Below are 15,411 nucleotides of genomic sequence, written 5' to 3'. Positions count from 1 at the left end.
ACCCTGTTCCTGAGCAGAGAAAATCTCCGACCCAGTCGGGAATCGAACCCGGGCCCTTAGGATTGACATCCTGTCACGCTGACCACTCAGCTGCCGGGGGTGGACACCACTAAAAGTGTAACATTGTGAAGGCAACATGCAAAAATGTAAAATTGGCCTCAGATGTTTTACCCGTTAGGATATACAAATGGTTAGCCTTTCAGTGCAGCACGCAAAGTATGCAGAAGTAATATTACTTATGTTCTGTTTGTAAGAAAAGACTACACAGTAGGTTTTTCATTCAGAAGTCCCATCTAAATGTTACGAGTCATGTAAGAAGAAACATTTACCAGCAAGTGTCGGACCTCAGCACTGGAAGGATTTTGTGCACTATCGAGACTGTGGTTTATCGTTCCACAGTTGGACCTCGTGTTGGACAGTATGCCACAACTGTCATGCAAGTATGGAGTCTATGGGCTCAGGAGCCTCATAATAGTTGTCAGGCAAGATCTCAGTGCCCCTCTTGGCTTGCATCTGAGATAACAGACATTTTGTTTGCTCAGCTGTGTCAGGTGTACAGTCATGTCAGGAAATTGGCTTATTTGTGGCAAGACAAGTACCTACACTGACAGTGGGATGACTTCTAGAGCACCACAGACTGTCAGCACATTGTTTTGGCTTCCTTCCTTGTTGCAGCAGAGAGAGGCATAATGGTACGGTTTGCCAGTGGGCACACATCATCGTCACCTCAGATTCACTTAGCTGGTAATTTGGACAGCAGCTATTACATCTCTGACCTATCTTTGAGGTCTCTTTGACACTTTATTTTGACGAGATGATGCAAAACCCTGTGTTGTCAGTGCTGTCCCGGCCTACATAGATACAGAAGCTGTTTGGCTGTTCCCATTGAGAACATCTGGCCAAGAGACTGCGAAGCCAAAACTCACCAGCCACAGAAGTTCGTGAACTGTGGCATGAAGCAGCATGGAATGGTGTACCCAAATCTGTCATTTGAGCTCAGTTCAACTCGATGCCCTGTCGTGTTAGGGCCATCATTGCTGCCAGAGGTGGGAGCCCTTTGTATTAAATTTTGCAACTTGTGTGCCCCAAAGTCACCTACTACTTTAATCCTGTATTCTTCTTACTATACTGTATTGAATCATTATGCAAAACTATCTTGCCTGGTGTTGCAATTTTAATGGTTGGCAGTGTACTTCCCAAGCACATGTGGTTCTGTCATATGAAACTAACTGTCTTCAATGGAGAGTGATATTGGTACAAACTAGTGATGACAACACTTTGTACCAGAATGTGTAGTATTTGCTGTCATGGACCAATTTTTTTATATTGTAGAGTACTGAGCAGTCCGAATAAATAATTGCTATGTCTTTGTTTCTCTTCCAGTGTACCACAAACTTCGTTACAACATGTCACTGATTGATCCTTGCTATAATAGCCCATGTTCCCACCTGTGTGTTATTGTGCCTGGTGGGCACCGGTGTATGTGTCCAGACAATACACAGACACACAAAGGCAACAATGAAGTGCAGTGTGATGCACCTAACGAAGAGCCACATCCAGAACCACGGATATGCAGGTGTCAGAATGGCGGCGTATGTCAAGAAGCAGATGACGGTTCCAGTGATCTTGTTTGTGAATGTCCCAAAGAATTTGCTGGCAAATTCTGTGGAACCTATCTTCAGCATGCAACAGAAGGTGGATCTGGACCTAATACTGCAACAATTGTTGTGCCTATTGTGGTTATTCTTCTTGTACTAGCATCTGCAGTGGCATTGTTTATAGTTTTCCGGAAGCATCCATTGTAAGTACAGCACATAACATGTTTTCTTATTATTTATTTATTTAATTATTTAAGTGAATTGTGTCTCTGGCTTTCAGTTAAAGAGTCTTTCTTGCAAAAGGAAAATGCGCATAGGTTTGTAAATATATTTTAATTTCCTGTCATATGTAATCAAACACGTGCTTTGTTGTTTACGATCAGCTTGCACTTCTGGATATACAATGACTAGAAGAATATACGTAGCAAACTGACAGGCTTTTAAAATTGCCAGCTTCGAGGTATTTGTTGTCAAGGTCTATGGGACTCGTGCATATCACATACATGAGTGTATGATGGCAGCAGTTGCATTTGAGATCTCAATCTATAAGATAGAGAGAAATAGTTTTTAAACTCAGATTTCAGTTTTATTCTTCATTTTATGCCTACAGCAAGAGACACTCCTAAAGTCTTATGGGTGTGAGAAAAGCACTGATATAATTTTTAATCAGTCATCATAAGTATTTTACTTTATCCACGTGCAATACATGATGCCTCATAGACCATCACAGTTCAGTGCAGCCTCGCAGTGTCATTATGCTTTGGTCTCCACCCTAGTTGTCAGTTTGTCTTCTGTCCTTTCCGTCATATTTTCCAAACTTCAGGCAATTAAATATGCTGCTGTAAATGAATGCTTGTTTAGGCATTACTCGTCATTGTGAGACATTATTCATTGTGTTATTAAGAGTCTCACAAAACTTGGAACAGTCTGTTAAGGTTCTGATATTCTGTTGCCTGTGGGTTGATCCAGCAATGGAAATGATTGAAACAGCTTATGAGGAAAATACTTGTGAGAAAACAGGTGTTTTCATTTGTATGTATTGTTCTGAAACCTTTTCTCTTCTGAATGTCAAACAGTAAGTTTGCTTTTTTATTGCCAACTAAGAGAAATATGCACTGGGAAGAAAATTAATGCAAAAATTAATTGTTTTATGCACTGAAGTATGTGTGGAAGTTTCAATAATTGCCAAAGAGGACTCATTTTATAAGTATTCCTACAAGTCAATAAAGAAAACTTAGCTTTTAAACTGAAATTACATTAGCAAATATGACAATTAAGAACTTGGGATGGAATATAATTTCTGTATTCCTGTAAGGGATGGAGGAAGTGTTAAGCAGTAGACAGCATGTTTAAAAAAGAAAAGGGGGGGGGGTAATAAACAGTAGAGCTGTCCTTGATCGGAAAGCAAACAATCTCAGGTGAAGAACCAGCTGGAAAGCTCAGCTGGTGATAGTCAATGTCCATGTGCTTAACTGACACTTAGTGCCTCATTTATTCAATGAGTAGTGATTTATTCTCACATAAACATTTAAAATTCTAATAAAATATAGATTTTAAAAAAGTCTCATTATGATTTGTCTGAAAAAATAAGCCCAGAGGAAACACCAAATTTTTCTCAATTAAAGTTTCCATCATATGGCACAATAGGGGAACAAGTTGTAGGAAATAGAGTATAAATGGTGATTAAGCACAGAATTTATCTGGAACCTGAGTCATGGAAGACACAGGAGGGCAAACCGTGAAAGGAAACTGTTAAAAAAATCTTAGTAGAATAAAGACACTGTGATTTATTAGTGAGTTCTTAGTGAACTATGAGCACTCGATAAGAGGTGCTACACAATTGTAGCATTCTTCCACAAAATGATAATGCAGTGGAGGGAAGTGTCTATTTTCTAGCTGAGCCATAAAGAGGCATCTGTTATAAATAAATAAGAAAATGAACTAGAAACTTTCATAAGCAACTGAGAAAAGACTACTCTTCTTTTATTATTCATAAGTCACTGTGGAAACAAAACTAACAGTATGTGTTGTTAGACATGTATTTTTTTAACAGATCAATTGCACTGTGTGTGGAATAATCATTTTGCTGTTTTGCAGTGGAAAGGCTCCTGGCCTCGGTGGACTAACGAATTCCCAGAGTGTTTCCTTCAGACAAGGAACGAATGTTGAATTTGGCTCACCAGCTTTTGCAGCTAATGGCCCGCAAGGGACACGAGTAGTAAGTAACCTTGCCATAAATATTAATTAACAAAAATACACCTGGCGAGTAAAAACTTACCTTCTGTAACCATGAATTGCTTATCAGATTCCCAGAGTTTAAAAAAAAACTGTCATTGTTTCAGCAATCTCATTGTTCTTATTAGTAATTATTATTATTATTATTATTGCAAAGGATAGCCTATTTTATTAATATGATTACTACATATAATGATTGCATGTGCATGTAAGTCCAGTGAGAGAAACACCACTGTAGTGCAAAGAAGTGCAGCAGATCATATATAGGCAACAATTTTATGCTGTGATACTTTATGGCTTGAATCTTTACCGCACATAATACGAAATCTCAAAAAATCATATCTCTGCCCTTTCACAGTACATGTACATATTGCTGCTTTTAGATGATGCAGGATATCTCTCTTAGGTAAGGCAGAAATAAGGCATTCGTAAGAGCATGTTTGAACTATAGGATACTGTAGCTGACAGGAATTTATGAATACATTTTGGGCATTTTACAGAAATCCATTACTTGAAAATATTTGAGCTCAGGTGGTAGATAGGGAGAAGTAGCGTTAACAGAAGGATTGGCTGTAAGAAAGTAATCAATAGTTTGTCTTTTTGATATTGAAAAAAATGTGAAATTGATTGTATACTGAGGGAACAATATCAGATTGCTCAGTGTTATGTTTTCTATTAATCAAGAGATACAGGGAGATTCAGTAGAGCTAGTAAATAAATGGATTCCTCTGCATCAGAAAGACAATGCAATATGATTGTGGAGCCTCATTTAATTTGATACCTGATAGAAGTTTTCCAGTGGAGCTATTATGTGGAATACAAAGCCAGGCATATCTGAACATACAGATTTTTGCAACAGTAGTATTCCTGTAATAATAAAGTACAAAGTTTAACTGTTCTTAAAGTGGTTTGGGATATGTGCTACATTTTTAGATGCCATATGGAGATATGTAGTAGCAACAACAACTATTTTAGTATTTTTTATTTCAGCTTATAATCACATTTATGTTTATAGCCTCCAAAGTCACTAATAACTGACATTACAAAGTCAGGAATTACAAAGGAGTGTCGGTTAGCATGTTATGAGGTGTTGCCCGCTATATATGGTACATCAAGATGATGAAGTCACTATATTGAAAATAAACCATTGCAAAGATATAATAAAACTATGGCCAGCATATGAAACTAAAATCAGGTTGAAAGAGAATGTCACTGTTCATTCTCGATCTCATTTTCTTCAGTCTTACATATTAGTTTACTTCTTCTGATCCTAATTTTATTTTACCTTTGTAACTGTTTTGTTTGGACACAGTGACTTCATCAACTCAGTGACTTATGGAGGTTGTGCATTGCACATATAATTAACTGGTTGCTCTGCAACTACAATACATCCAAAGGTGTTCTAAAATGTAATGAAACTAGTAATCGTTATAAACGGATATTTGACTATGGATTGAAATAAAAAAAAATATTAGCCACATTTGACATTGCTTTGATCCCTGTAACACTGAAATATTTAGTAGTTTTCATTTTAATCATATTCCAAAAATTATTAACATTACTGGCAGGAATTGCAGTTCTGTTTCAAACATTTGTTGTTATTCGTGAGCAACTCCTGTAGGCAGTTAAGGCATAAGCATATGTAGTGAAAATATATCCATTTTTCAAACTGAAGCATAAATATCTTTATATATTTTTTGTCCAGTCAATATACTTTTACCAGCAGTTACAGTTAATAGTGGCATTGTATAACTGCAATAGACAATTCCTTATTTCTTATAGATATGACACTTCAGGCTAGAATTGTGTCTAAATCAGACGTAGTCAACCTTTTTTGCCTATAGCCCAGTTTTGTAACTGTGTTAGTAGTACTGGCCACCAGTTCCACAGTAATGCTGATTCATACAGTAGAGAAGTAACGTTACTTAATAAAATTTATGAAGCAGAGCTACAGAAGGTTAAAGCATATAATAATAATTAAATCATATAATAATAATTACTAATCAAAATTTTATAAAAAACATATTAAAAATGTATTTAAAAGCCCTGCCCCTTACTGCCCACCATGAAAACTGGAATTCCCAATAGTGAGTGGTGGGGAGCAAGTTGATCATCACTGGTCTAAATTAACACTCTTTAATATGTTCATGACATGTTTGTATAAAACACTATGTTCTGGGTGTGTCAGATGTAAATTAAAACACACAATTTCAAGGATTACTGCCATCCTTCTCACTAGGAGTAAAACTCACTATTATTTTTACTGTGTATATGTGCACTAGGTCTGCTGTCGTAGATCAATGTACCAACATCTTGTATAGACGCCATCCTCTGCATGATGACATTGTGAAACATTTGAGCAATGGTAGCAGGCCTAGTGCATATACACAGAACAGTTGTACTATCTACTTATATGGATATGGTGTCTGTTCTTTCGGACATGACCTCCTTCTTCTGTGCTGATGCATACATATTACCTGAACTCTTACGGAACTTGGTAAGAATGTCTTCCACGAATAATGAGTGTGTTGGGGTGGGACACTACAAATGTATTATGTGGACATACAAGGTGAGAATGTGGGTCTCACGGGAGCCGTTCGCGAGATAGTCCCTGCAGTCACGCTATCCTCTGTGCCCTCGGTGGCTCAGGTGGATAGAGCGTCTGCCATGTAAGCAGGAGATCCCGGGTTCAAGTCCCAGTCGGGGCACGCATTTTCACCTGTCCCCGTCGATATATATCGACGCCCATTAGCAGCTGAAGGTATTAATATAATTCTAATTTAGTTGTACTATCTGTTTTATTTCTGACAAAGAGGCTAGAGATAATCCACAATAAATTAAGTTTCAATCCACAGTTGAGGCAGTTAGAACATGCAATTCTTCAATATCCTATGTGCACATCTACATTACATTCAAAAAGAGCTGTATATTAGTATTATATTGTTGGTGAAGAGTAAAATAAATGAAACTGTTACTAGGACATTAAATTTTATAGGATACCCATGATACATTGTCATTGCCTTATTGTATAAATTGGTATTATTGAAAACCTACTGTGATTTATATGCTAACATTTGACTTTCTTGTGCCAGTATGTGGACACTATTGACAGAATATGTTATTACAGGAACCAATAGATGCTGAATACAACATGCGTGATGTTGGACCAAAAAATAGAGACTTCAGCAATCCGATGTATGATGCCCTTGGAAATGTAACTGGAGGACAAACTGGAAATGGAGGCGGTGGTGGAGGGATATACGAAGTTCCAGCAGATGTTGCTAAATCAAAAATTGGAAGCAATGGAGAAGTAGATATGATGCCTGAACCAGCATCAGCTATTCTCGCACCTTCAAGTATAATTCAGAAATCCTCACCTCAGATTCACATCAGGCACAGAGAACTGGATCCCACCTCTACAGATACTGGCAAAGACACTCAAAAGCTCGTAGAGGAGGACAAATCAGAATGCTGAAATATGCACACACCTATTGAACTGTTAACACGACAAGTTCTCTGAGAGAATTCGGATACTGCGTATCTCAACCAGTGTGGTGCAATTATTATACCAACTGAATATTTACAAACTTGATTGTGAAAGGACATCACTGGTAGGCTGTGTGTTAATAATTGACATTAAAAATGTAAATATTCTTAACTTCAATGCAGAAGTCATAATGAAGACAAAGGCAGAAATACTATGATATATTTTCATAACAGGTACATATGAATTTGTCACAAGATATTTCTGTAGAGGATCCTGTTGTCTCTGTTAAGAGCTTGTGCAGTATTACAATTTTTAAATCTGTTGTGCATCCCAGGAGTGTGAGAAAGAAGTGTATATTGTTGATATGTTTTATTGTTGAAGTTGAAGCAGATTTGTGAATATTCATATGTAAATATGATCAGAACATCATTTTATGCGAGGCTGCAGCTAATACTCTATAAAAGCAGAGGAAGACTGACTGGACTATGACACTTTGATATCAGGGCCGTAAACTGTAATTCCTCCCTGTATTTTAAATTACTTCCCACAATCTGAAAATGTTGAAGGTCTTAACAACTTACAAGTGGCACAGAATGATAACTATCATTATAAATAGTGCAGAGTTATTTTTATATAAATGTTGCATGTAAAGTATGCATACAAATGTGGCATTCCAATGGGCCAAACAACTAAGTAAAAATCTTCCATTAGTATAAAAAAAGTATTCCACATGTAATTTAAGACAGGGTAACAGTTTTGAACAAAATTTTATCCTGTATGAATTTACATATCTGTTTCCTAAAATGTGGAAATCTATATTTCTGTACATACTTCAGACCTTTACATGGGACCATTTATGACACTTCATCACTGTTGATCTAAAAGTATGTTTTGTTGTGTAAATTTTTGATTTGTTTTTAATGTTAAAATATGAAAGTTTAACTATGCTGTTGAAATTCCAAACAACTGCCTTATTTATTTCATAAGGATACGGGTGCTCTCCTGCACACTTTCCCCTATGCAGTGTTTTGAATTAAGATTTGTGAAAATACACAAATATTGTAATGAAACCGTCCATGTTCATCTTCTTTGTATGCAAAGTTTTTGATTTTAACAAAAACTTCATACAGGAATATGGAATTATAGTACTATATAAATATATTTGTTACTCCTCCAGAATGTTTCCCAAAAATTAGTGGATTTTGGGAACTGACAGTTGTGATAACCATTTTTGTCACCGAGCACAAATGATAAAGTGGATGTTATTTTTGTAGATGAATAGCAAATTTTATTTTGTCACACAAATGTGGCTCCATATGCAGCTTTGCAGTTGTAAATCTCTTTTGTGGTGTGGTATGCTCTATATTATTAAAAAAGATGAATAAGAAATTAACAGGAATTCAACAATGCTGTGGAAAAACTGGAAACTAATTTGTTTGCTGGACATTTCTATTTAAAATGTAATATGTTTTAAATTATTAGTGCCAACACATAAATAATTAAAGAAACCTTGGAAATACTCTGGCAAAAGTTAAGGGAGATGTTTAAGATCATGTTGTTCTTGTTTCAGAAATTGTATTATATTTAATGTGTGTCTATAATTAAAAACAAGCAACTGAAGGCATAGTGAGATGACATGATTTCTAGAAGATCCATAGCAAACTTGTAACTAATAAATGAGAATAAATGGCCAATTACAACTGCAAAATAATATGAAATACATTTAATTTGTGTGCATTTAAATCTTCAGCTTGTTACCAAATTCTGTGATATCAGAGCAGTAATGTTATCACAATTCAAGCTTTTTAGAGTAATTACTGAATAATTACTCATCATGTAAATTCTTACAATGACCTGTACCAAGATATTGAATATTTTTTTACAAAAAAATGTAATATATTGACTGAAAATTGTCAGCCTGAAATAAAACACTTTGTACAATAGTGATTGTTATTGCATATTAAGAAACCCATAACTTTTCTTGTAAAGGATCTGAAGGGTCCTTGATGATTCTTAAACCCTGCAGTAAACTTAGCAAGTTTTATTATAATGTTAGTGCAGAGTAAGGACAAACTGTCTTGAAGGTCTTGAAAAATTATGTGAATTACAGTTTATTATCTTGAAATTATTGAAAAAATGACAATTAAGGTGGTGAGTGGGTGCCACTCGTGTGTTATATTAAAGAAAAAGGAATATGTAAAGGAATTTCAACACAAAGACCATTGTTACAGCACCACAAGTAGATGATTACATCTTAATGGGTTCAGCATCAAAAGACAATACCAACTATATAATATCATAATGGTTTTTGAACCACACACACACACACACACACACACACACACACACACACACACACACACACATATTCTCTCTCTCTCTGCAAGTGATAATATGTGACTTAGAGTACCCACCTTAGTGTGTACCAAATGAAATTTTGAGTAAATTAAGATCTATGTTGATTGCAGACTTTTGTTCATATAATAAATTTGACATATTGATAATATACAGCAAAAAGGCAGTCACCAAGAAAGCTTATTTAAAAGACAGAAAAACTGCATGATAGCTTTGACACGTACTTCAGAAACATAATTGACATGAAATATGAGTTAAGTTAGTAACACAAATATCACACTTCGTGAGGTTTAAAAGGGATCCTTAAATTAGCAGGTGGCATAGTAAATGGTACCACTATTGTGATGGCCATCTCAAATGAATCAAAAAGTGTTGATAATGTTTCGTCAGGTGTTTTCTAGCTGAGTAATTCAACAAGGCTGACTACCCATTAAAGTCTAATATGAAAAGGTTCTTTGGGGAGGTTCTTCGGTGGGGTAGACACTTAGAAGGCAGCAACAGATTAGAATGTTTATTTATCTTCATGATGTTACATTCTGAATATTGCTGATAGATGCAAAGCACAAAAAACTGGAAACTACCTTAGCTTTTCGAATGGTTAGTTTCTTTGTCAGGGAGGAATGAGGGATGGATTGGGGAAAATAAAAAGGGAAGTCACTCAGATCCCACTCTGAGAGGGACCTACTTCTTGTGATGAAGAGAAGCAACAGAAATATTTGCCTCCTCGTCTTCACAACAGGTGGGTTCCCGGCAATCTGACTTCAGTTTTTAGCTTTCCCCAATCCATCCCTCTTCCTTCACATTCAAAATACAAGCTGTTCCCCAGTAGTAGCAACATATAAGCAGCACCACATCACTACTAATATATACAGGGTTATTACAAATGATTGAAGCAATTTCACAGCTCTACAATAACTTTATTATTTGAGATATTTTCACAATGCTTTGCACACACATACAAAAACTCAAAAAGTTTTTTTAGGCATTCACAAATGTTCGATATGTGCCCCTTTAGTCATTCGGCAGACATCAAGCCGATAATAAAGTTCCTCCCACACTCGGCGCAGCATGTCCCCATCAATGAGTTTGAAAGCATCGTTGATGCGAGCTCGCAGTTCTGGCACATTTCTTGGTAGAGGAGGTTTAAACACTGAATCTTTCACATAACCCCACAGAAAGAAATCACATGGAGTTAAGTCGGGAGAGCGTGGAGGCCATGACATGAATTGCTGATCATGTTCTCCACCACGACCAATCCATCGATTTTCCAATCTCCTGTTTAAGAAATGCCGAACATCATGATGGAAGTGCGGTGGAGCACCATCCTGTTGAAAGATGAAGTCGGTGCTGTCGGTCTCCAGTTGTGGCATGAGCCAATTTTCCAGCATGTCCAGATACGCGTGTCCTGTAACGTTTTTTTCGCGGAAGAAAAAGGGGCCGTAAACTTTAAACTGTGAGATTGCACAAAACACGTTAACTTTTGGTGAATTGCGAATTTGCTGCTCGAATGCGTGAGGATTCTCTACCGCCCAGATTCGCACATTGTGTCTGTTCATTTCACCATTAAGAAAAAATGTTGCTTCATCACTGAAAACAAGTTTCGCACTGAACGCATCCTCTTCCATGAGCTGTTGCAACCGCGCCGAAAATTCAAAGCGTTTGACTTTGTCATCGGATGTCAGGGCTTGTAGCAATTGTAAACGGTAAGGCTTCTGCTTTAGCCTTTTCCGTAAGATTTTCCAAACCGTCGGCTGTGGTACGTTTAGCTCCCAGCTTGCTTTATTCGTCGACTTCCGCGGGCTACGCGTGAAACTTGCCCGCACGCGTTCAACCGTTTCCTCGCTCACTGCAGGCCGACCCGTTGATTTCCCCTTACAGAGGCATCCAGAAGCTTTAAACTGCGCATACCATCGCCTAATGGAGTTAGCAGTTGGTGGATCTTTGTTGAACTTCGTCCTGAAGTGTCGTTGCGCTGTTATGACTGACTGATGTGAGTGCATTTCAAGCACGACATACGCTTTCTCGGCTCCTGTCGCCATTTTGTCTCACTGCGCTCTCGAGTGCTCTGGCGGCAGAAACCTGAAGTGCGGCTTCAGCCGAACAAAACTTTATGAGTTTTTCTACTTATCTGTAGTGTGTCGTGACCATATGTCAATGAATGGAGCTACAGTGAATTTATGAAATTGCTTCAATCATTTGTAATAGCTCTGTATATATAGTTATTTTCTGTGGGGACTCCAAAAATCATATAGGTAACACAAAAAGATTGTCAGAGAAATGAAACAAATTAAATGCATAGAGTCCTGAAGACCAATATTTAAAAATCTCAGTATACTGCCTTTGCTTTGTTTGGACACCAGTGAAATAAATTCACTGTTTCCGAAAACAATTCTCCAGGCTACGGCTAAGCCCTGTCTCCACAGTATCCTTTCTTCCACGAGTGCTAGTCCTGTGAGGTATGCGAGAGAACTTCTGTGAAGTTTGTAAGGTAGAAATGACGTAATCGCAGAAAAAAACTGTGAGGGCATGTCATGAGTCATAGCTCAGTCAGTAGAGCACTTGCCTGCAAAAGGTTAAGGTCCCAGGTTCAAGCTTGGTCCAGCACACAGTTTTAATCTGCCATTAAGTTTTATAACTACTGTTCTGACTTGAATGAAACTGCTAAGGAGTTCAATCTAAATAAATGCAAAACAAGAGTGAATCATGCTGGATATGCTGTACAACTACATGCCTCCCTACTCAAAATATAGATATGAGCAACTGAATTGAAAATACTCCTACCTGCTGGCATATTGCATGTCCTTTCACCCTAATAATGGTGGTGATGTGCTGTAGCATGGACTACATAAGGCACTGATAGCTTTCTGGAGCTATCATAATCCATGACAGCTCAAATGCAGATCACTGAGACTGTTCAGATTTGGGTCCAGTATTATAGAAATCAGGAGACATGGGGGCCATGCAAGCACTGTGTGTAATCCTTCAACTATTCTGAGAAGGTTCAGGAGTGATGGTGTAGTGTGTACTCTTGCTGAAGGTACAAGTCACATGTGGGTGTTTTAGGCAGACACACACATATAATCAGACACTATGCTCTTTTATTGTTCTCTAATGACAGAGAATGGTGGACATATCAAGGGCCCCATCATGAGCAGATGACTCAGGTAGTAATGTTGATTTACCTTTGACTGAGTGGCACAAAAAATTTAGTACCTCCTTACCTCAAGGGGGACTGTCTGATGAGTCAAGCGACCATAATTTAGCTACAATCAAATGAGCTAATTTCTTGCACCTTTGTTGTCCTGTGTCAATTCTATTTGGTATTTAACCTCAGACAAGTCATGGATGGCTTGCTGCTTTATATTTCTATAACAGGATTTGTTTTCAAACACTTTATTGATAAATACATTTTTCAGGCCACAGGAAGACACACTGAAGGTTCAAAAAATACTATCAAAGACGATAAACCGTAAATTAATTATATTTAGTTACGAACAGTCTTAGTGGATATTGCCTGAAACTACTTGTGAAGCAGCAGTCTCAATAAAATGCAGACCACTTTTTTCCAATAAGTCGTATTCTAGAAGCAGAGTGTCTTGTCAAAGTGAGAATTTTTCTTATGTTTAGGATGAAAACTTTTGCATGAAAAATAAAATCTGCAATAGTAATGGGTGAAACACAACCATAAAAAAGAGGTTTTTCATTTATTTCTGTGGGAGGTACCAGTCTTCAAAAGTCAGACAATTAACATATTCTTCAGTTCTCGATCATTACTGCTCTTTTCCTTCACTAACAGTCAGAAACAAATGGAAAGAAAAATATTTTAAATTACTGAGGGGAATCAATAGGATATGAAAAGTCAGCGTTTTTCTATTTTAGCAAAGTATAGAAATATGTTTAGCATGGTTGGATAGCAGAGGTGGAGGTTCTGCATTTCCAACAGATTTCAGTTTTTAAAAATAATTTCTATTCATGAAAGTCTACTACTATACAATACTAAACTGTGAATAAGGGATTTATAACATTTCTTAATTTATGGTTTAAATGTTTCGCACTTTACCGGCTACCTAAAATCATGTCAATTTCTTCTTGACCACAGAGCATTTCTTATCATTGTACTACAGTAGTTGCTCCCTGTTTTCTGATCTGAAAATTTAGGTTCAAAACGGATAAAACATGTCACTTGTGGATACAATGCATAAATATGATATTACCGTGGAGGTTTTACTGAATAACTGCAAATTCTTGTATTAACAAATCCATCTTCTCATTGCACTCTCATTCACGTCATCTGGACTGGTTAAGATTCTAAAACAGAATCAAAATCAAGAACAGCTGAGAAAAGCTTGAAACTGAGATAGAGAAAGAGAAGTCAAGAATCACTTATATACCCCACGTTGACCCTATATCTGGAAAGATTGGTAGACTCCTACAGAAACATGGCATCCACTGTATTTCACTCCTTTCAACTAAAACAAAAAGTCTGCTTCGTGACATTAAAGATGACTGAGGCCTCCAAAAGGTGAATGTGTACCACATTCCACGTGAATGTGGCATGTCTTAATGGTAGCAGACTATCAGAGCAGTCGAGGACAGATGCAAGAACATTAGTAACACACCCAACTAAAACAACCAAGGAAATCAGCTGTCACAGAGCTCTACCTTGAATATAATCATAAGATGAGATGCAATGAGAACAGTATTGTGGTGCAAATGTCAAGTTTCTGGGACAGCATAATTACAGATATCAAATAACCTAATAAACAGGGATGGGGGTTTCAATTTAAACAAGGCTTGGGGTCTAGCACTCAGTTTATTAAGATCTTGTCAGTCATTACACCTACAAGAATGTGTGTTTCGTTGAACATCAGAACGGGCTCTGGGGAGGGAGGTGAAATGCATCAAAGGTCACAGTGGACATTAGGAATCAAACTCAGCTATAAAAAGTAGCCAAAGATCGTTAATAGTTCACAGAATGACACGTTATTTGTGAAAAAGTTAATGCGAAAATTTATAGGTGAACAGGGTCTTTTGGGGCCTCATAAATATAGTCACAGATATTTCATTTACTTTTCGTGAAGTGAAGGAAATCATATATAGTGTATTATTGTCATTGTACTAGGTGATTGAGAGTTATTGTGTGATTTGATTGTGTGTGTGTGCGTGTGTGTGTGTGTGTGTGTGTGTGTGTGTTTGGATCTGATGGGCAACCAATGGTGAGGTTATCAGCGCCCTTGCACTTATAAAAACAAATTAATTTGGAGATGAACTAAAAGTGTTGTACACGCATGCACTCGAAACGACTACACGGTCACTCTGTATCACATGCACTCTCACATGGACTAAAATCAATAAGTAGGGAAGAGAGCTAATCACGAAATCAGTACACAGAGGAAACAAAACACAGAAGAACTAAAAGAAAACGACAGGGAAATGTGACTGACTCACCACTTACGAAAATCTAGGATGAGCTAGCCACCCTTCGGTGCATTAAGAACATCTCCCTAAAATATTGTTAAAAATGCTGGACAATTCACAAAACTTTAAAACCCTAGCCACATTCATTTCAGCATTACATAAAATAGATGGCGAATACGCTGCAGTCCTGGTCGGCAAATAAAATGCAGTCCAACAAAATGTGGCGCACCATGACCTGCACGCCACATGCACCGTACATTGGAGCGTCCTCTCGCCGGAGTAAGAATACATGTGTAGGCTGTGGCCTATGCAAAGACA

General features: G+C 37.3%; 1 protein-coding gene across 1 annotated transcript in view; it reads left to right on the top strand.

The window, feature by feature from the left end:
• Positions 1-9,246, top strand: part of LOC126253678 (low-density lipoprotein receptor-related protein 2) — a 215,470-nt gene extending 206,224 nt beyond the window's left edge. Inside the window, exons 58-60 of the mRNA XM_049955201.1 lie at positions 1,384-1,801; positions 3,696-3,816; positions 6,961-9,246. Coding sequence (XP_049811158.1) covers positions 1,384-1,801; positions 3,696-3,816; positions 6,961-7,308 — 887 coding nt within the window. The 3' untranslated portion in view covers positions 7,309-9,246. The remainder of the gene's footprint in view (positions 1-1,383; positions 1,802-3,695; positions 3,817-6,960) is intronic.
• Positions 9,247-15,411: the final 6,165 nt, after the last annotated feature.

Source organism: Schistocerca nitens, chromosome 4 (genome assembly GCF_023898315.1).
Source record: "Schistocerca nitens isolate TAMUIC-IGC-003100 chromosome 4, iqSchNite1.1, whole genome shotgun sequence".
NCBI lineage: Eukaryota > Metazoa > Arthropoda > Insecta > Orthoptera > Acrididae > Schistocerca > Schistocerca nitens.
The sequence above is the reverse complement of the archived record's forward strand: the minus strand, read 5'-3'. Positions and strand labels throughout refer to the sequence as shown.